Source organism: Gobio gobio, assembly GCF_949357685.1.
Source record: "Gobio gobio genome assembly, chromosome: 15".
NCBI classification, from domain to species: domain Eukaryota; kingdom Metazoa; phylum Chordata; class Actinopteri; order Cypriniformes; family Gobionidae; genus Gobio; species Gobio gobio.
In genome coordinates, this window is record NC_137108.1 from 5,214,714 (window position 1) to 5,236,793 (window position 22,080).

At 40.2% G+C, this 22,080-nt stretch overlaps 1 protein-coding gene across 1 annotated transcript in view; it reads left to right on the forward strand.

The window, feature by feature from the left end:
* ascc3 (activating signal cointegrator 1 complex subunit 3) overlaps positions 1 to 22,080 on the forward strand; it is a 352,716-nt gene that overhangs the window by 221,490 nt on the left and 109,146 nt on the right. Inside the window, exons 15-21 of the mRNA XM_079836136.1 lie at positions 4,473 to 4,664; positions 6,015 to 6,239; positions 10,612 to 10,731; positions 10,844 to 11,008; positions 12,075 to 12,161; positions 12,250 to 12,426; positions 21,810 to 22,035. Coding sequence (XP_079692262.1) covers positions 4,473 to 4,664; positions 6,015 to 6,239; positions 10,612 to 10,731; positions 10,844 to 11,008; positions 12,075 to 12,161; positions 12,250 to 12,426; positions 21,810 to 22,035 — 1,192 coding nt within the window. The remainder of the gene's footprint in view (positions 1 to 4,472; positions 4,665 to 6,014; positions 6,240 to 10,611; positions 10,732 to 10,843; positions 11,009 to 12,074; positions 12,162 to 12,249; positions 12,427 to 21,809; positions 22,036 to 22,080) is intronic.

Sequence of the window (22,080 nt, forward strand, 5' to 3'; positions counted from 1 at the left end):
TGAGTAAATCATGACAGAATTTTCATTTTTGGGTGAACTATCCCTTTAAACAAATGAAATTATTGTAATGCCATGGTTTTTTGATGTGGTACAAAGGTAGCACAATGATATTCTTTGGAGGACTGTGGAAATGTTGTGTTAAATGAATATGGTAATCAATCAGTACTGTATATCAAAGCCCCATGGTACTATAATCTTACACCATCACTGTACCGTGGTACCAGCTCAGTGTTTGTATGGAGGAGAGACTGTGGTTTGGTGTAGTTGGTATTCTGTGAGGGTTGTAGAAGGACAGACGTGTCTGTAATGGGCTGTTCTCAGCGGCACTGGGGCCTTGTTGCTGTTGACCTCCATTTAGACTCAGGCAGGGTGAGATCAAAGCATCTGATGGTGAGGACGTTTCTGCCAGCGCAGGTCATGACCCTCATCGGCAGTCAACACAACACACATCTCAATCACACTCCTGTGACGGCACGGCTGCAGGGATTCACTTCTTCCTGCGTGCTTTTATCATACGCATGAGTATTAGTTTTAAAGGCATTTCTCATTTCTGCTCCAAAATGGAATTTCTCCTGTTGAGAAAATGGGAAGTCCCGCCCCACACTTATGCTATTGATTTTTTGATCGATTGATTTCCTATTAGTAGGCCAAACAGTATGTGTAACGAGTATCTCACTGGCCCCAAACTTTTGAATGGTAGTGTATGTAGAGAAAATAAGGCATTACTACTAATTAGGGATGCCACAATTCTCAATATAATATTGAACCGTTCGGTACGGCCTTCACGGTTCAATACGCGCCTGTGAATTGCGTTTTTTTCGGTTTTGCATTTAATTAAGTATTTTTCTACAAATTCTATCATTTGCCTCCATCCCAATACTGAACAACGCGACATACATTCACATCACATGTTAGTGGTAGAGTTATACTCACAGAACACTATATTCACAATCACCAAAGTTCATTATTTGCATGCGTTTTAAAGCCTTGCCGGCTCATTCGCGTGCGCGGTTTGAACATGAGCTTCTCCGAGCGCGCGCACTAAACGCCTGTCAAACACGTGATTACTGGACTAAGTCGTCTTACTGCACTAATACTGTCAAATACACACAAGGTTTACATAAACACAGTCTGTTATGTCTAAAGTGAAAGTAAAATGGGCGTGTGTCTGTATTAGATGCACGCAGGTCTTACATTGACAGCGGCGCAGCCTATAGTGAACACGCCGTCCTTAAAGGGACAGTTCACCTCTAAAATAATGTCATTATTTACTCACTCTAATATTGTTCCAAACCTGTATTCATTTCTCATTTTTGAGTGAACTATCGATTTAATGTTAATACAACAACAAAAGACAAATAGAAAATCACTCACTGCTCTTGACTGAAAAACTTTAATACAGTAGCTTTAATAAGAATCAGTGTATATTTTATAGTGAAGTCTATGTAGTGTTTTATTTTTACATTTATTCATTCAATTTCATACTTAAATGCTGCTGTACAGCTCTGAGCTGCCAGTGTAAATCTTTATATATATATATATATATATATATATATATATATTATATTATATTATATTATACAATACACTAGGAATGTGTACAAGGTTTTTTTTAAGTAAAGTTTTAAGTTTAAGTAAGGTTTTTCAATTCTTTTAAGTAAAGTAAAGAAAGAGTATTGCAATTTTCTGCTTAACCTCTTGCTGTTCCTGTCGCCTAAGAATAGAATAGCAAAAAACTGATGTGACAAGCCATCAGAACCGAACCGAAAACCGTGGTTAAAAACCGAGGTATGTATTGAACCGTGGACTAACTGTATTGTTGCATCCCTAATACTAATAAGTTGCTATTAATTTCAAACTAAAATGACATCAAAGGAATAAAAGGCCCAATAGCTACCATGGGACAAAAGGCACAGCAGTGGCCTGATCAATTTAAAAAGAAATACTGTCTGGGGAAAAGGCCTGTCAAATGTGTGTAAATCAAGACATATTGGTTATTCAAACTGTGAATAAATCAGAGTACAGAATTCATTCAGTGAGCGTTTTCCGTGTAAACACTTCTGACTGGCCATTATATTCATAAATCAACAGAAACGTGTGTGATTGGTTGTAATTTTTAGTGCTGCAAAAAAAGACGTTAAAATAAATCTAAAAAAGTCTTGAATTTGGGGGGCATTTTTGTTCATTTTGATGCCTTTTTTGCCCCACGCCCCATTACTTTCTCATATTCTCTGCAATCCAAATGATAGGATAAACATTTTGTAGCGACAGAGAACTTTAACCCTGTGTAACAATGAATATAGTTTCATTATTAATATGGTGATTATCTCTAAGGTGGACCGACAACTTAATAAATGATATTCACCATCTGAATTTAACCAGAATTTAATGTCAGTTATTGTGCCTTTAGTCCCGACAGCAGGGGCGCTTTTTTACCACAAATACCATACTTTTACATATTCTTCAGTTAATCAAAAACGAATTACCTCGAACAAAACTCAAAATCATTAACAAGACTTAACAAGTAATTGTAAAACATTAAATATATCGAATTAGTGCAGAATCAACTTCCCATTGCTGCCGTGATGTTGTCAAGAATCAGACAAATGTCCATGTGCATAATGAAATGTTTAATCGTCTGTTGGGTTAGAGGAGAATATGGTTTTCCATGTAAATACTTCTGACTGGCCATTATATTCATAAATCAACAGAGACGTAATTGGTTGTAATTTTTAGTGCTGCAAAAAAAAAATTGGCCACACGTTTTGAATTTGGGGGGCATTTTTGTTCATTTTGATGCCTTTTTTGCCCCACGCCCCATTACTTTCTCATATTCTCTGCAACAGAGAACTTTAACCCTGTGTAACAATGAATATACTATTTTTTTATTATATGATTTGATTAATATCATATTTTTAAATATAGTTTTGTTGTTAATATGGTGATTATCTCTAAGGTGGACTGACAACTTAATAAATGATATTCAGCATCTGAATTTAACCATGTCATGCCAACAAATGGAAAAGTCAGCGGCTGTGTATTATCATGTCAGTTATTGTGCCTTTAGTCCCGACAGCAGGGGCGCTTTTTACCACAAATACCATACTTTTACATATTCTTTGTAAAACACAAGTAATTGTAAAACATTAAATATATCAAATTAGTGCAGAATCAACTTCCCATTGCTGCCGTGATCTTGTCAAGAATCTGACAAATGTCCATGTGCATAATGAAATGTTTAGTCGTCCAGAAGGTTCTAATGGGTCCTCAGAAAATTTCAGAGAATAAAAAGACAAAGCAAAAATAGCTAAAGTCTACCAAACATTTCAACTGTTTCAGTTCTAAATGTTTATCTCCCTCTCTTGCCGTATACATAATTTCCAGAATTGTATGTTTGCTTTGTATCTTTAGTGAGTTTTTCTCACTATAGTCCCCTTTATCTTGCTCACTGGGGCAGTATCACAGTAAGCTCGTAACACAGTATGTACGCTGCTTACATACATTTAGTGTGAAAGTTGTTTACACAAATAATTGTTCTTCTTCAGGTTTCTACATCCAACATTAAAGCTACACTGTGTGATATTTTCCCCCATCTAGTGGTGAAAAGGTATATGACCATCCAGTGAATATTAGTTTCTGTTCCTCTCAATTCCGATTTAGTTTTAACTCCTACGGTGGCCGATTTAGTCCAAGATTAACATGTCTTCCAGTTCGACCTCGTCCACATTGGACACGGTGCCATCGAGTGTTAAAACGCAAAAGGCGAAGCTTGAATTTACGGGTATGTCCCTCTTTGGCTGATGTACTTTCAAGATGGAGGGGCAACATGGCGACCGGCATTCGAACCCTCACCCGTATGTGTTTACAATGGCATATTATAAACTTACGAGAATACTTTATTACTTGAAAGAAGTAAATATACATTCATGAGCACATATATTTTTGAAAGAACTAAGTGTTTTTAGCTAAGAATAAACTAAAAAAGTTACACAGTGTAGCTTTAAATATTGACAATTTAAGTTGGGAAACAATATGTTGTATTTATAATGTCACACTTACTATTTATCTAACAATTTTAATGTTTTTTCCATACATAAAAATATATCAATGGATTTTATCTTCATAAAATGTTCATCATATTTGGGGTCCTTGGCATCAGAAAGTTTGAAAACCCCTGGTCTAGTGGGTTAGAGGAGAACACAAGCAGGTTACACTTTATTTGATACTCCATTTTAGACATTCCACCAACTATAAGTAACTCTGCAACCAAATGTCAACTTATTCTACTAACCCTAACCTAACAGTCTACTAATACTCTTGGCATGTAGTTGCAAAGTTACTTATAGTTAGCAGAATATCTAAAGTGGAACTTAGAAATGAAAGTGTAACCCAAGCAAATGCACGATTGCCGTTTAGCCCCATTGTAACCTCCTGCCTCCAGCCCAATGTGTGTTTCCTGATGTGTGCCACAGGTGCAGCGCTCCAGAAACAAGCAGATGAGGGAGATGTTTCCTGACGGATTCGGGATCCATCACGCCGGGATGCTGCGGCAGGACCGCACCCTGATGGAGAACATGTTTTCCAGAGGATACATAAAGGTTCTGGTGTGCACCGCCACGCTGGCCTGGGGCGTTAACTTACCCGCTCACGCCGTCATCATCAAGGTCAGAACACATCAATGCTGGCGCGTGTGTGTGTGTGTGTGCGTGTGCATGAAACGCTGCATTATTAAAGTGCCTCTATTATGCTTTTTGGGGATATTACCATTCATGTAGTGTGAATGTAAAAAGTCTGCAAAGATGTTATTGTCTATCAAAAGAAAGAAGCGATTCTAAACTGCCTGAAACGCATCAGTAATTCCTGTCTTACTTTCTACACTGACCTATGTTGGTGTGTATCAAATTTGCATAATGCCCGCCTATGGTCTTCATTGGCTGCCCATGAACGACATCTACTTTGCCTCGTCTCTGAGGCCTGGGAGAGTTTGGTTTTTGTCAAGATGCTGTTTTCAGTGCTGCGAATCCATTTTATTGAATCTAGTAGACCAGGGGTCTCCAAACTCGGTCCTGGAGGTCCACTGTCCTGCAGAGTTTAGCTCCAACCCCAATTAAACACGCCTGAATCAGCTAATCAGTGTCTAACTAGCATAGATATCCATAATAAAGGCTAGATGTCTGACGGCGGAGTCTCTAACGTCATCACCGGCGGCCATCTTGTCACAGGCAGGGCTCTGTGGCTCCTGATGTAAGGCGAGTGATCTGAACACAAATACTCTTATCTAGCTGAAATCTTGACGGATTTACAAACGGTTTGGTTTTTTACAAACTTTATTAACATGGCTATAGTTATGGATGCTTGAACAAATTATGAATAATTTTTCATAAGTATGCAGTGTCATAACTACATCTGACGTTTATAACAAACCAAACAGTTTGAAAATCGGTAGAAAATTGAGCAAGTTATGGTTATTTAATAAGTGCAAGCGCCCATGAAAACAATGTGAGGAGTGAGCGAGCTGACTGAGGCAAGATGGCCGCCAGGAGCGGACGTCGACCTCCATTAGCCAGCAGCGCGGACGAGACATCTAGCCTTTATTATGGATATCTATGCTAACTAGGCCCTAGTTAGACACTGATTAGCTGATTCAGATGTGTTTAATTGGGGTTGGAGCTAAACTCTGCAGGACCGAGTTTGGAGACCCCTGTAGTAGACCAGACTGGGCCATCTGGCCAATCAGAGCAGAGCAGGCTCTCTGACTGAATCCTTTATCGAAGCGTTTCAGACTCTGTGAGAGAAGAGCTGATGCTGGACTGGATAATATGAGAAAATGAAGTGTTTTTGACCTTTGATGCATGTTGTAGGACAGGGGTTCTCAACCCTGGTCCTCGAGGTCCACTGTCCTACAGAGTTTAGAGCCGACCTTGATCAAACTCACCTGCCTGTAGCTTTCTAGTCATCTTTGAGGCTCTTTAATCATAATTGTTTTGTTGAATGATTCCTGTGTCTGATATCAGGGCACTAATATCTACGATGCCAAGCGTGGTGCGCTGGTGGATCTGGGCATCCTGGACGTGATGCAGATCTTCGGTCGCGCTGGACGGCCCCAGTTCGACAAGTACGGCGAGGGAACCATCATCACCACCCATGAGAAGCTGAGCCATTACCTGACGCTCCTGACCCAGCAGAACCCCATCGAGAGCCAGTTCCTCCAGAGCCTCGCAGACAACCTCAACGCGGAGGTACAGACCCACAGACGGGCTCCTGACACACAGACGGCTCCTGACACACAGACGGGCTCCTGACCCACAGACAGGCTCCTGACCCACAGACAGGCTCCTGACCCACAGACGGCTCCTGACACACAGACAGGCTCCTGACACACAGACAGGCTCCTGACCCACAGACGGCTCCTGACACACAGACGGCTCCTGACACACAGACGGCTCCTGACACACAGACAGGCTCCTGACACACAGACGGGCTCCTGACACACAGACGGGCTCCTGACACACAGACAGGCTCCTGACCCACAGCCAGGCTCCTGACACACAGACGGGCTCCTGACACACAGACGGGCTCCTGACACACAGACAGGCTCCTGACACACAGACGGGCTCCTGACACACAGACAGGCTCCTGACACACAGACGGGCTCCTGACACACAGACGGGCTCCTGACACACAGACAGGCTCCTGACCCACAGACAGGCTCCTGACACACAGACGGCTCCTGACACACAGACGGCTCCTGACACACAGACGGCTCCTGACACACAGACAGGCTCCTGACACACAGACGGGCTCCTGACACACAGACGGGCTCCTGACACACAGACAGGCTCCTGACCCACAGACAGGCTCCTGACACACAGACGGGCTCCTGACACACAGACGGGCTCCTGACACACAGACAGGCTCCTGACACACAGACGGGCTCCTGACACACAGACGGGCTCCTGACACACAGACGGGCTCCTGACACACAGACGGGCTCCTGACCCACAGACGGCTCCTGACACACAGACGGGCTCCTGACACACAGACGGGCTCCTGACCCACAGACGGGCTCCTGACACACAGACGGGCTCCTGATACACAGACAGGCTCCTGACCCACAGACGGGCTCCTGACACACAGACGGGCTCCTGATACACAGACAGGCTCCTGACACACAGACGGGCTCCTGACACACAGACGGCTCCTGACACACAGACGGGCTCCTGACACACAGACGGGCTCCTGACCCACAGACGGGCTCCTGACACACAGACGGGCTCCTGACACACAGACGGGCTCCTGACACACAGACGGGCTCCTGACACACAGACGGGCTCCTGACACACAGACGGGCTCCTGACACACAGACGGGCTCCTGACACACAGACGGGCTCCTGACCCACAGACGGGCTCCTGACACACAGACGGGCTCCTGACACACAGACGGGCTCCTGACACACAGACGGGCTCCTGACACACAGACGGGCTCCTGACCCACAGACGGCTCCTGACACACAGACGGGCTCCTGACACACAGACGGGCTCCTGACCCACAGACGGGCTCCTGACACACAGACGGGCTCCTGATACACAGACAGGCTCCTGACCCACAGACGGGCTCCTGACACACAGACGGGCTCCTGATACACAGACAGGCTCCTGACACACAGACGGGCTCCTGACACACAGACGGCTCCTGACACACAGACGGCTCCTGACACACAGACAGGCTCCTGACCCACAGACGGGCTCCTGACCCACAGACAGGCTCCTGACCCACAGACGGGCTCCTGACCCACAGACGGGCTCCTGACACACAGACGGGCTCCTGACACACAGACAGGCTCCTGACCCACAGACGGGCTCCTGACACACAGACAGGCTCCTGACCCACAGACAGGCTCCTGACACACAGACGGGCTCCTGACACACAGACGGGCTCCTGACCCACAGACGGGCTCCTGACACACAGACAGGCTCCTGACACACAGACAGGCTCCTGACACACAGACGGGCTCCTGACCCACAGACAGGCTCCTGACCCACAGACGGGCTCCTGACACACAGACGGGCTCCTGACACACAGACAGGCTCCTGACACACAGACAGGCTCCTGACCCACAGACGGGCTCCTGACACACAGACGGGCTCCTGATACACAGACGGGCTCCTGACACACAGACGGGCTCCTGACACACAGACGGGCTCCTGACACACAGACGGGCTCCTGACCCACAGACGGGCTCCTGACACACAGACGGGCTCCTGACACACAGACGGGCTCCTGACACACAGACGGGCTCCTGACCCACAGACGGGCTCCTGACCCACAGACGGGCTCCTGACCCACAGACGGGCTCCTGACCCACAGACGGGCTCCTGACACACAGACGGGCTCCTGACCCACAGACGGGCTCCTGACACACAGACGGGCTCCTGACACACAGACGGCTCCTGACACACAGACGGGCTCCTGACACACAGATGGCTCCTGACACACAGACGGGCTCCTGACACACAGACGGGTTCCTGACACACAGACGGGCTCCTGACACACAGACGGGCTCCTGACCCACAGACGGGCTCCTGACCCACAGACGGGCTCCTGACACACAGACGGGCTCCTGACACACAGACGGGCTCCTGACCCACAGACGGGCTCCTGACACACAGACGGGCTCCTGACACACAGACGGGCTCCTGACCCACAGACGGGCTCCTGACACACAGACGGCTCCTGACACACAGACGGGCTCCTGACCCACAGACGGGCTCCTGACACACAGACAGGCTCCTGACACACAGACGGCTCCTGACACACAGACAGGCTCCTGACACACAGACGGGCTCCTGACACACAGACGGGCTCCTGACACACAGACGGGCTCCTGACCCACAGACGGGCTCCTGACACACAGACAGGCTCCTGACACACAGACGGGCTCCTGACACACAGACGGGCTCCTGACACACAGACGGGCTCCTGACCCACAGACGGGCTCCTGACCCACAGACGGGCTCCTGACACACAGACAGGCTCCTGACCCACAGACGGGCTCCTGACACACAGACGGGCTCCTGACACACAGACGGGCTCCTGACACACAGACGGGCTCCTGACCCACAGACGGGCTCCTGACACACAGACGGGCTCCTGACACACAGACGGGCTCCTGACACACAGACGGGCTCCTGACACACAGACGGGCTCCTGACCCACAGACGGGCTCCTGACACACAGACGGGCTCCTGACCCACAGACGGGCTCCTGACCCACAGACGGGCTCCTGACCCACAGACGGGCTCCTGACACACAGACGGGCTCCTGACACACAGACGGGCTCCTGACACACAGACGGGCTCCTGACACACAGACGGGCTCCTGACCCACAGACGGGCTCCTGACCCACAGACGGGCTCCTGACACACAGACGGGCTCCTGACACACAGACAGGCTCCTGACCCACAGACGGGCTCCTGACCCACAGACGGGCTCCTGACCCACAGACAGGCTCCTGACACACAGACGGGCTCCTGACCCACAGACAGGCTCCTGACACACAGACAGGCTCCTGACACCACACATCAGACCATAGCAACACTGCTGCCATATACTAATGTTCCATTTAATCTACTCTAAGTTCATTACTCTTTACTTCACTTCACATCTACATTTTACAATTAATTATTTAATTAAAACTATATATAGATGAAAATGTTTTATATTATAATTTATATATTATATATATTTATATATATGGATGTATGTATAAAATATTATACATTCAAATTAAATGTATATAACACACACACACACATGTATGTATGTATATATATGTATGTATATATATATATATATATATATATATATATATATATATATATATATATATATATATATATATATATATATATATATATATATAGGTATACAAGTATAAAATATTATAATATAATACATTAAATAAAAATAATAAAATATATATAATGACAGAAGTGCACCAACATTACTAAAAGAGTAAACTTACTTTAAAATTACACAAAAAATAAATATAAGCTAACTCAAAATATTAATTTTGAAAAAATATATATAAAAAGATGGCTTTATAAATCATCTTTCATATATTAGAACGACACATTGAAAATAAATCTTAAAGTCAGGCTGATTTGTCTGTAATTGTATTTATTTTGTACTGAACAAGGAGTTTGACTTCAGTTTTGGTTTGTTTGCAAACTTCTGTTTTAAATATATTTTTTGTCAGCAAAAATATTTCACTGCTAGAATGTGTCTTTGTAATTGTATTAATAATAAGCTTGAAAATGAACTGAAATGAACATGGCTGTTCCTGACTCCGCCACATGATGGCAGCATCTGCCAGTGTATTCCTGCAGAAACCCATGATCAGTTCATCCAATAGATGGCGCAGTGACATCAGACATCAGTCTGAGTGCTAGATTAAAATCATTTCAGCATGTATTCCTGTGTGTGTGCATGGCATATCAATGATCATATTGTGTCCGAGATCTCAGTCACACAGCAATCCTAAAGTCTCAAACCCTCCTAGAAAACACCAGGATTTAAAGTGCTTGAACTGCGGTGGTTGTTTTGTGCAGATCGCTCTGGGGACGGTCACTAATGTTGATGAAGCCGTGCGGTGGATGAGTTACACGTATCTGTACGTGCGAATGAGAGCCAATCCACTCGTTTACGGAATCAACCACAAGGCCTATCAGGTGGGGATCATTGGGGATATTCTCAATAGTTCAATTGAGTCAGTGTAAATTCCTCTCTCTTGTTATAGTTTAATTGTGAGTTGTAGTTCATTAGTGTGGTGCTGTTCTTCAGATGGACCCGCAGCTGCAGCTCTACCGGCAGGAGTTAGTGGTGGAGTCCGGCAGGAAGCTGGATAAGGCACGGATGATCCGTTTCGACGAGAGGACCGGTTATTTTGCATCCACAGACCTTGGCAGGACAGCCAGTCACTTCTACATAAAGTACAACACCATTGAGGTGAGATGTGGGACAATCTGTAGAGTATTTCCTTCTCAAAGAACACATGAGAGTTCAAATCAGGTGCAATTTCAGTCAGGCTACAGCATTTCACCTGGCACTCTTTTATTTATCGCCTTTTTTTCGTATCATATATTTGAGTAATTATCATAAATTAGCAGAGGTGGACAAAGTACTCAACTCCATTACTCGAGTGAAAGTAAAAGTACTGGTGAAATATTACTCCGTTACAAGTGAAAGTTGTTAAAAACTATTTTTACTTAAGTAAAAGTACAGAAGTACTCGCTTTTAAAAGTACTTAAGTATCAAAAGTAAATTTCCTTTTTTTTTGTCAATGCATTATTTATTATTGTTGCATTGTCGTATAAATGCACGGTGGTTTAAGCCCTTCAGTGATGCTCCATCCGACATGCTAGCATACGACCACCTTGAACTAATTTAAATACTTAAAAGTTACAAAGCTCTTTACAAAGCTGCTGTCACTTTAAGGCAGAATGCACAAATCCTACACACTGATACACATCTGATATTCCCACAACTGTTTACGTTCACTTAAGACATAATCAACTTTGTTTACGTGAATACTTTCCAAAATGAAAATCTTTACATTTTGTGTGTATTGGTCTGTTTAAGTGCGGAAAAAACACAAAAGAAAGCTCTATTCAGTTCTCGTGCTCTGGCATCTCAGAGGCACAAAAAACAGACTGAACTGAGCTCCTTCATCAGGCTTTTTCAGATTCATCCATATGTCTGCGCTTCTCTTTCTCCCAGACATTTACATTTTGCAAAAAAAAAAAAAACTTTTAAAGAAAAAAAAAAATCATCCACTGACTTTTAAAGCTGCTACAGAAACAACTTTTGACTTCGAGGACCTTGATAGAAATGTAGTGGAGTAAAAAGTGCGATATTTGTCTTTCAAATGTAGTGAAGTTAAAGTAAAAGTTTCCCTAAAAAAGAATACTTCAGTAAAGTACAGATACTCAAAAAGTCTACTTAAGTGCAGTACTTAAAGTTCCCATGGCATGAAATTTTCATTTTATATACCATATTTCTTAATATTCCACAGACGTTCAATGAGCTTTTCAGCGCGCAGAAGACTGAAGCAGATATTCTGAGCATCGTTTCACAAGCGGAAGAATTTGAGCAGATCAAGGTGAGAGGTCATCAATTCTGCACAGACTGTAGTTACGGGTGAACGAAGTGTGTGTGAGTGTGTCATGGTGATGGGTTGTGTGTGACAGGTTCGGGACGAGGAGATGGAGGAACTGGAGACGATGTTGTGTAATTTCTGCGAGCTGCCGGCGGCTGGAGGAGTGGAGAATGGCTATGGCAAGATAAACATCCTCCTCCAGACGTACATCGGCCGCGGGGAGGTGGACAGCTTCTCCCTCATATCTGACCTGTCTTATGTAGCGCAGGTGAGTCTTCATTTCATGCTTCTGAAACGTGGCTTACACATCAGTCGAATAGAAACCTGCCAGATCATATGCAACTGCACATCAGTTATGGGAGATTGTGTTTGAAGTCTGAAATAATCACATAATGGGATTCACACGAAATTCAATGGGAATCGGCACAATGAAGAATTATCCCTCGTGGAGTTCAGGTGGCGGAGAAACTTCCTTACGCAAGTCAAGCTCAGTTTTGGTGAAATTTGACATCAGATTTGCAGCACTGACCAATAGCAAGTTTCCTGGTTTGACCTCTGTGTGGGCGGAGATTCACAAAGGACGGTGTCTATGCAGCACGTTTTGTTTCTGCCACAGAATAATATATATATATACTTTATATCTCACAATTCTGACTTAATATCTCACAATTCTGAGAGAAAAAAAGTCGCAATTATCTTTTAAAATGTTATTGCGGAAACAAGCTTCCATAATGATCCTTAAAATGAGGCTGTCTAAAAATGTTTATTTCGTTGTCATTATTCATTGTAATTTGTCACATTCTGTCCTGATTTTTTTTGTCCTCCAAATTTTTAACCCACCTTAAACATCTCTAAATGAAAATCAATTCATTAAATTAAAGGAATATTTCCTATCACTTACTTTCTCACAGGCAGAGAGAAGCTCGTTTTCTTTAATAGGAAGTCTGATTCATTCATTCAAATTGCCAATTCATTTGTGTCCCGTGCTGCATTTTAGATAGTTTTTGTAGCAATATAAAACTTAATAGTATAATAATATATATTACAATAATTAAACAAAATAATAAATAAATCAAATGGATACCACCACAATTTATGCAACTCAATTTATAGGTAGATTATATACATTAATGGTGGTGGTATCCTCATTGTTTTATGCTAGACAAATTCTGTTCTGATTCCGAATATAAACATTTCATATACACTAACATTCAAAAAGAGAGAAATTAATACTTTTATACAACAGGGGTACATTAAATTGATCGCAAGTGACATTTATAATGTTTATAACGTCCTTCGGATGAGAAGTTAAACAGAGGTCTTGACTCTCTGTGGTCATTAAAAGTCCCAAATTTGCCCATTGGCCTCTGTCCATCATGGCCTCCTAATCATCCCCATATATATATATACGATTGTCTTCATCATCTGTCTCCTCTCCACCAATCAGCTGGTGTGTGTGGTGGCGTTCTGCCGCAAAATGGCTGCCGTCGCATCCTCCAGGTGGAGCTGCACATTGGTGGTGGATGAGGAGATTCCCCCCCTTCTATATGTAAAGCACTTTGAGTGCCTAGAAAAGCGCTATATAAATGTAACTAATTATTATTATTATTATTATTAGAGCTCAATGAAAACTGATGGTGATGCCGTTGATTTCCTGAAAGAACAAATAAGAGTTTGAGTTGTACTTTATTGGCCTTTTTCAAGGAAATGCGTCTTGGAGTGTAAAGCCACTAGAGTAATACCCAACAAACCACAACTCAACATTTGACACATCATTAAAAAAGCACCATTATTAAAGGGCACCTATTATGCCCCTTTTTACAAGATGTAATATAAGTTTCAGGCGTCCCCAGAATGTGTGTGAAGTTTCAGCTCAAAATACCCCACAGATCATTTATTATTCCATGTTGTAAATTAGGGCTGCACAATATATTGAAATTATAGAAATATTGCAATATGCATATCGCAACGGCACTCAATATCTGGATGATTTTAATAGGCTGCTTCAACATTGTGAAAAGTGTATGTTTTAGGTTGTCGCGTATATCAGAGAATAGACTGGGCACACGACTGTTACTTATGTGACATGCTTGACGTTAAAAAGAGTTATTAAACACAATAACTTGCGAAAAACAACTACTTGCAGTCTCGTGCTTTCTGACACACACACCGAAATATGCACACCATAAGCCGCCAATCCATTAATTCAAATTTATTATGTATCAGTGTATATTTAATTTATGTGAAGACTACTGTTTTTAGTTTTTTTTTTTTTTAACAAAGATAAATAAAAATAATAATAATCGTCCACCCCTAGTCCAGCTGTCTTTGTTTACCTGGATGTTCTTGGGTTAAGTTTTAGAGTTTTTGGTATTTAAATATTGGCATTACATTTTTTTGTTTGTTTACATTGATGTTAAAATGATATTGTCAGATTTGTGACATTAATTTGTGCTAAAACACTGCTGGTCACTTTCAGAAGTTGTAGCGATGCTTTCTTTTCCCAGAAAGAATGTGAAACACATAAATGGTATCATTCTCAGTTTAAATATATATCATTTAAATAGATTTTACACACTTAAAGCAATATTGTATCGCATATTGAATATTGGTATTGCATATCGCATTTTTCTTCAATATCGCACAGCCCTATTGTAAATACTGATTTTTGAGTGAAAGGAAAAACATGCTGTTGTCGTGCCTGTATCTTTAAATGCAAATGAGCTGCTGCTCCGCCCACTCTCCAGAAGAGGGCGGAGCCTGTGCAGCTTGTGCTTCGGATACTCTGCCAAAAACTAAAACATCTGTGTGGTTTTGATGATCATCTCTACCAGTTCTTCATCATCATGAAAGTTTAGGATCTGCATGCGTTTGAAAGATTTTTACCATTATAGGGTGGTTGTGTATGTGAATTTTGCATAATAGGTGCCTGTTAAAGTCACCATTTGAAGCCAAAGCTTCACGTGCAGACATTTTGGTCTGGATTACGCCAACGATATCATGGTGGTCGAGTGATCGTGGCACATTTGATGACATCCAGCGTGGATGAAATGCGAGAGCTGCAGAGATGACTACTTTTACAGTGTCTTTCCATTGTCGTTGTATGGACAAAAGAGCAGCTTGGACATTCTGCTGAAGATCCATGAAGAAGAAAAAACAAATATGCGTGGTTCAAGCAACATGAGGGCTAAATCATGACAGAAATGTTGAGTGTAGTGTTTATCTGACTCCGAGGTTAGCACGGGATGTCCTCTTCCCCACATCTCTTCAGATTCTCTGTGGAAGCCATCTATCCTTGATATCTGCGATTCCTTTATAACAGCTTCCATGTGGTCAGATAGTTGAAATAGCTCTGAGAAATTCCCTCTTTGCTCCTAATCCGGCTGATTTCAGATGTGCAGCTGGGATCCGCCAGTGGGAGTCATTTCCGTGTCAAACGTATGTTGATTTTAAATCCAGACCTCCTCTGATGCTCGGGTCTGAGATATCTCTCTCCGTCACCCTTCAGAGATTGTAGATGTATATGTTTAGATATACACACACGGTGATTCTTCCGATGGTTTTTGCATCTGTTCGGGGATGGAGACTCTTCCCGTCATTCAGCTGAACTTTCATTGGAGAAATTGACAGCATGTGATTGCAAAGTGCTAATGGTTCTGTTTTAATGATTCAGTCGAACTGATTCTCAAAGCATTTGTAAATCACCTGAGTGAGATGTACTGTCGTTTATGACACACCGTTTCCCCAACATTGACCACTTTGTTTTTGATCATCGTTCCGAATCCGTTCCGTTCCGAAAAATGCACTTTTCTCAGCGTTTTGTTTGATTTCATTGATTTATTTTCTGCTTGTTTTTTTTTATGAAACTTACCCACATTCAGGTGTTTCAGAGGCTCTTTTCATACAACAAAATATTCTGAGGACCATGAAAGCTTTGTGAATATGATCAAAAATCCTGACTGGCAACTTTTTGTTAGTAAACGCTGACAGAGAAAGAGTGTTTCAGGCTTTCAGTGATATTCAAAATCATAATATTTATGGATTTGCTCAGAATTTGTACCAGAATTTCAGCCACTAATGCAAAAAACATCTAAAGATATAATGCCATACTCCAGATGTTGTAAATATAGTATCATCTCGGAACCATCATTTCTAAATATGTTCTTCTTGAATCAATTATCCTGAGATATCAATTAAACGTACAGCATTAAGGTGTGGGTCACATTAGTGAAGTTCTGCAGGCAAAACAGGTTCATTGTCAGCAATGCATTTAGCACAACTCGCACAAGAGTCACTTTCAAACCAAACAGCTTCTGTATAACCAACTTGAATCTGTGGGGAAATCTTTCGCCTTCATGCAAAATTATTTTAAAAATTACTGCACTTTAAACCCAAATAAATTGGTGAAACAAAAAAAAATGGAGGTGATTAGTTACATCAACTCCCACTGAACATTAATCTTGCACACAAAAAAACATCATATAACACTTAATTTTAGCATTTACTCTCCCTTTTGAGTGTCAAGGCAAAGCATGCTGGGAAATAGAAATCCCAGCCCAGTTTCAGTTAAACTTAAGTGTGTCTAAATTAAAAGAAACAAGTTCATGGAACTCAAGGCAATGAAACAATTCAGATTACTTAAAATGTGTCAGTTTTTGAACTTTAAAGAAAAAGAAAGTTCTAAATACTCATAAAAGTTAATTTTATCGGACTTAATTGTTAAATTTAAGTTGGCTCTACTCAAACCAACTTAAAATGTGTCAGTTTTTGAACTTAAAGCTACACTGTGTGATATTTTCCCCCATCTAGTGGTGAAAAGGTATATGACCATCCAGTGAAAATTAGTTTCTGTTCCTCTCAATTCCGATTTCGTTTTAACTCCTACGGTGGCCGATTTAGTCCAAGATTAACATGGCTTCCAGTTTGACCTCGTCCACATTGGACACAGTGCCATCGAGTGTTAAAACACCAAAGGCGGAGCTTGAATTTACGGGTATGTCCCTCTTTGGCTAATGTACTTTCAAGATGGAGGGGCAACATGGCGACCGGCATTCGAACCCTCACCCGTATGTATTTACAATGGCATATTATAAACTTACAAGAATACTTTATTGCTTGAAAGAAGTAAATATACATTAATGAGCACATATATTTTTGAAAGAACTAAGTGTTTTTAACTAAGAACAAACTAAAAAAGTTACACAGTGTAGCTTTAAAAGAAAAAGAAAGTTCTAAATACCAATTCATTATTTTGAGCGTTACCCCATGGAAATGTGCTGAACAACAGAAAAACTGGAAACTAGAAAACATAAATTTACACAAAATATATCTATTTCAATTTATTTTCAGTAGTGATATTAGCAAACTGTTTACTCAAGCACTCAAAACACTATTGTGTAACTAAATATTGCACAATTTAAAGTAATTAAGAATTAGTTTTTCACCTCTGACTGCACAACCCGGAAGATTCACAACTTCAAAGAACAAGAAAGTTCTAAATACTCATTAAAGTTCATTTGATTGAGCTAACTTGTTAAATTTAAGTTGGCTCTACTCAAATCCAGGGCTCCGAACTGGTTCAAGGAACAAAAACGGAAACCGGAAACGAACGAAATTTTAACAGGAACAAAAACGAAATCGAAATCAATTTGAATCGTTCTGAACAGAAACGTTAATTTGAAATGACCATTAACCGGTTAATAACGTTATTTTATCGTTCTCTTTAAAAACAAAACGGAAAAACGGAAACGTTAAAATATCGATTCTGCTCGGAGTGAACCCATTGATATTTTTTCCGTTTTTAAGCCCTGCTCAAATCAATTCATTATTTTGAGCGTTAGGGCTTACAGTGTGGATTTTGCCTGTGAAAATTTGCCGAACAACAGAAAATGTGCGCGCACCTTTAAACTGGAAAGCATAAATGTATACATTTGTGTGTTTTGGGGGCATTTAGTATACATTTATTTCAATAGATTTTAAGTAGTGATATTAGCAAGCACTCCTAAAAAAAATTCTCCAAACGAAAAATTATACGTTTTTCTCCTCTGACCCTAAAGATTCTCATGCCGCTTCGCAACAGATCCGTCCACAAACCTCATGTGAAGTTGAAAGCGGTGCTTTGAGTGAGTGTTGTGAATTGGATGACGGGGACCGTTGTGCTGCTGCTCATCCATACGGACGGGTGTCGGATGAAAGACTTAAACAGCAGCATCTGGGTCAGCAGGTGTTTGTCCTCCACCTCCTCTAGCGGTCGTCCATTTCTGCTCAATCAATCAGTGACGCGCCAGATCGCTCCATCATAGCGGCAGATCTATGAGTAAACCTGCACCTTATAGATCAAAGTAATGTTGGATTCTCTAAGCCATCTGAGCATAACTCACACTCCACCATCAAACATATCTCATGATTTACACCGACAGCAGTCCAAGCAAACCCACATTAGTCATTCCATAAAATGTGTTCTAGATAATGAACTAAATTTAAAAGAGCCCTTTAAGAAGCTGTATCCCGTAAGAAGAGAATTGCATATGACAAATCTGTTTAAAATGAGTCTTGCATTAGACAAGCTGTCCGCCGTCACAATACCGCTCAGTTTATTTCTCCTCTTATTAACACGCATTTCTTAGTTATGCAATAAATGATTCATAATTAGGTGACAAATTGGGTGTCCAACAAAAAGCTCTTGAAATGATCTCATTATTAAACCCTGTTTAAAGCAATCACATGCAAATCAATGAGACAAAAACACGTTGTTGCTATCGCTAGTAAACTGGTCCACCATGTGAGAACGGCATGAAAATTTGATACTAAGTCATATATAATATCATGCTAAAGTAATTGACATAAGTCATAATTATGACAAAAAAACGATTTACATAAGTCATAGTTATGAGAAGTCAAAATCATGAGAGAAAATTAAAAAATTTGATTATAGTCACACAAAAATGTACATAGTCGAGATACACAAGTCATATACTAATATACCAATATTATAAAATACTAATACTGATATACTAATAACATAACAGTTGAAATGGAGATAGAAAGTTAATAATTATGCCATGCTAACTCAAAATGATGAGAGTAGAAGGTCAAAATTGACAAAAGCAATTTACATAACGTCCATTTACATCAAGTCATATAGTGAGATACTTATGACACAAGTCGAAACTATGAGATAAAAAGTCCAAAATTTGACTTTTTAAGTAATATTTGACTCGATTTGTCATACTTTTGATGTTTATTTCATAACTATGACTTGGTAACTCATAATTTTGACGTCTTATGACATAATTTTGATTTACTAAATCATATAGATAATACCATAACAGTTGAAATTGAGATAATTTTTATAATAATTAAAGCAACACATCAACTGTTGGGTGTTAGAATGATACATGTTAAATGATCTCATTATTAAACCCTGTTTAAAGGAATCACATGCAAATCAATGAGACAAAAACACAAGTTGTTGCTATCGCTAGTAAACTGGTCCACCATGTGAGAACGGCATGAAAAGTTGATACTAGGTCATATATAATATCATGCTAAAGAAATTGACATAAGTCATAATTATGACAAAAACTATTTACATAAGTCTTATACTCCATCATTATGAGAAGTCAAAATTATGAGAGAAAATAAAGAAATTTGATTATAGTCACAAAAAATGTACATAGTTGAGATACACAAGTCATATACTAATATACCAATATTATAAAATACTAATACTGATATACTAATAACATAACAGTTGAAATTGAGATATAAAGTTAATAATTATGCCATGCTAACTCAAAAGGATGAGAGTAAAAGGTCAAAATTGACAAAAGCAATTTACATAACGTCCAGATACAACAAGTCATATAGTGAGATATGAGTCATTATTATAAGGTACAATTCAAAATTATGACAAGTCGAAACTATGTGAAAAATGTGACTTAAATCATTTTTGACTCTTGTCATTTCAATTTGTCATAGTTTTGATGTTTATTTCATAATTATGACTTGGCAACTCATAATTTTGACTTCTTATGACAATTTTGAATTACTAAATCATATAGATATGGCAGAAATTGTCTTCATAGGTAGGATGAATGTAGGTTTCTCTATCTCTAATGTTTTTAATTATTGGATGTTAACTACTGTATTTATAATGAAAATGACGATATGTATGTTAGACAGGTTATTAAAAAAGAATTGAGTTTATAAGTTTAATAGTTGGATCAATAATGTGTTTGTCAGAACAGGATTACAGACAGATGGAACTCGACATTAACAGAAACGGATAAGTCATGTAAAAAGTCATATATAATATGCTAAAGAAATTGACATAAGTCATAATTATGACACAAACTATTTACATAACTCAAATACTCCATCATTATGAGAAGTGAAAATTATGAGAGAACATGAAAAATTGAGATTATAAAGTCATAATTGACATAATAACAACTGACATAAAGTCGAGATGCACAACAAATACTGATATACTAATATTATGACATAAAAGTGGAAATTATTAGATTAATATTGAGTAATTATGACATGCTAACTCAAAATGATGAGGGTAAAATTTAAAATTAAGACTAAACTACTAGTACAAAGTTTTTGATTCTTGTAACTTTTTGACTCTTGTAAAATTGACTTTTATCTCATAATTATGACTTGGTTACTCATAACCTCGACGACTTATGTCATTATTGTGATTTACTAAATCTTATATATGATGATTTACACAAAAAAAAATATATATATATAGATAGATAGATAGATAGATAGATAGATAGATAGATAGATAGATAGATAGATAGATAGATAGATAGATAGATAGATAGATAGATAGATAGATAGATAGATAGATAGATAGATAGATAGATAGATAGATAGATAGATAGATAGATAGATAGATAGATAGATAGATAGATAGATAGATAGATAGATAGATTAGGGCTGTCAAAAGATTAATCGCGATTAATCGCATCTAAAATAAAAGTTTGTGTTTACATAATATATGTGTGTGAACTCTGTTAATTATTATTTATATATAAATACACACACAAGCATGTATATATTTAAGAAAAAAAATATTATTTTTATATATAAAACATTTATATTTATATATATTATAGATTATATAAATGTATATACAGTATACACATGCAAATATTTCTTAAATATATACATGAATGTGTGTGTATTTATATATAAATAATAATTAACAGAGTACAATAGTAACAGAGTCTGCTTGATTGTGTGATTGTGATTGTGTGATTTTGTGATTGTGTGATTTTGTGATTGTGTGATTGTGTGTTTGTGATTGTGATTTTGTGATTGTGTGATTTTGTGATTGTGTGATTTTGTGATTGTGTGATTGTGTGATTGTGTGTTTGTGATTGTGATTTTGTGATTGTGTGATTGTGATTGTGATTTTGTGATTGTGTGATTTTGTGATTGTGTGATTTTGTGATTGTGTGTTTGTGATTGTGATTTTGTGATTGTGTGATTGTGATTGTGTGATTGTGATATTGTGATTGTGATTGTGTGATTGTGATTTTGTGATTGTGATATTGTGATTGTGTGATTGTGATATTGTGATATTGTGATTGTGTGATATTGTGATTGTGTGATTGTGATATTGTGATTGTGCAGAATGCGGCTCGTATCGTGCGGGCTCTGTTTGAGATCGCTCTGAGGAAGCGCTGGCCCGCCATGACCTACCGCCTGCTGAACCTGTGTAAGGTGATTGACAAGCGTCTGTGGGGCTGGGCTCACCCGCTGAGGCAGTTCAGTGCTCTTCCTCCATCTCTGCTGGCCCGCATGGAGGAGAAGAAGCTCACGCTGGACACACTCAGAGACATGGGCAAAGATGAGATCGGTCAGTCACACACAACAGCTCGCACTTTACACTTCAGCAGAGACG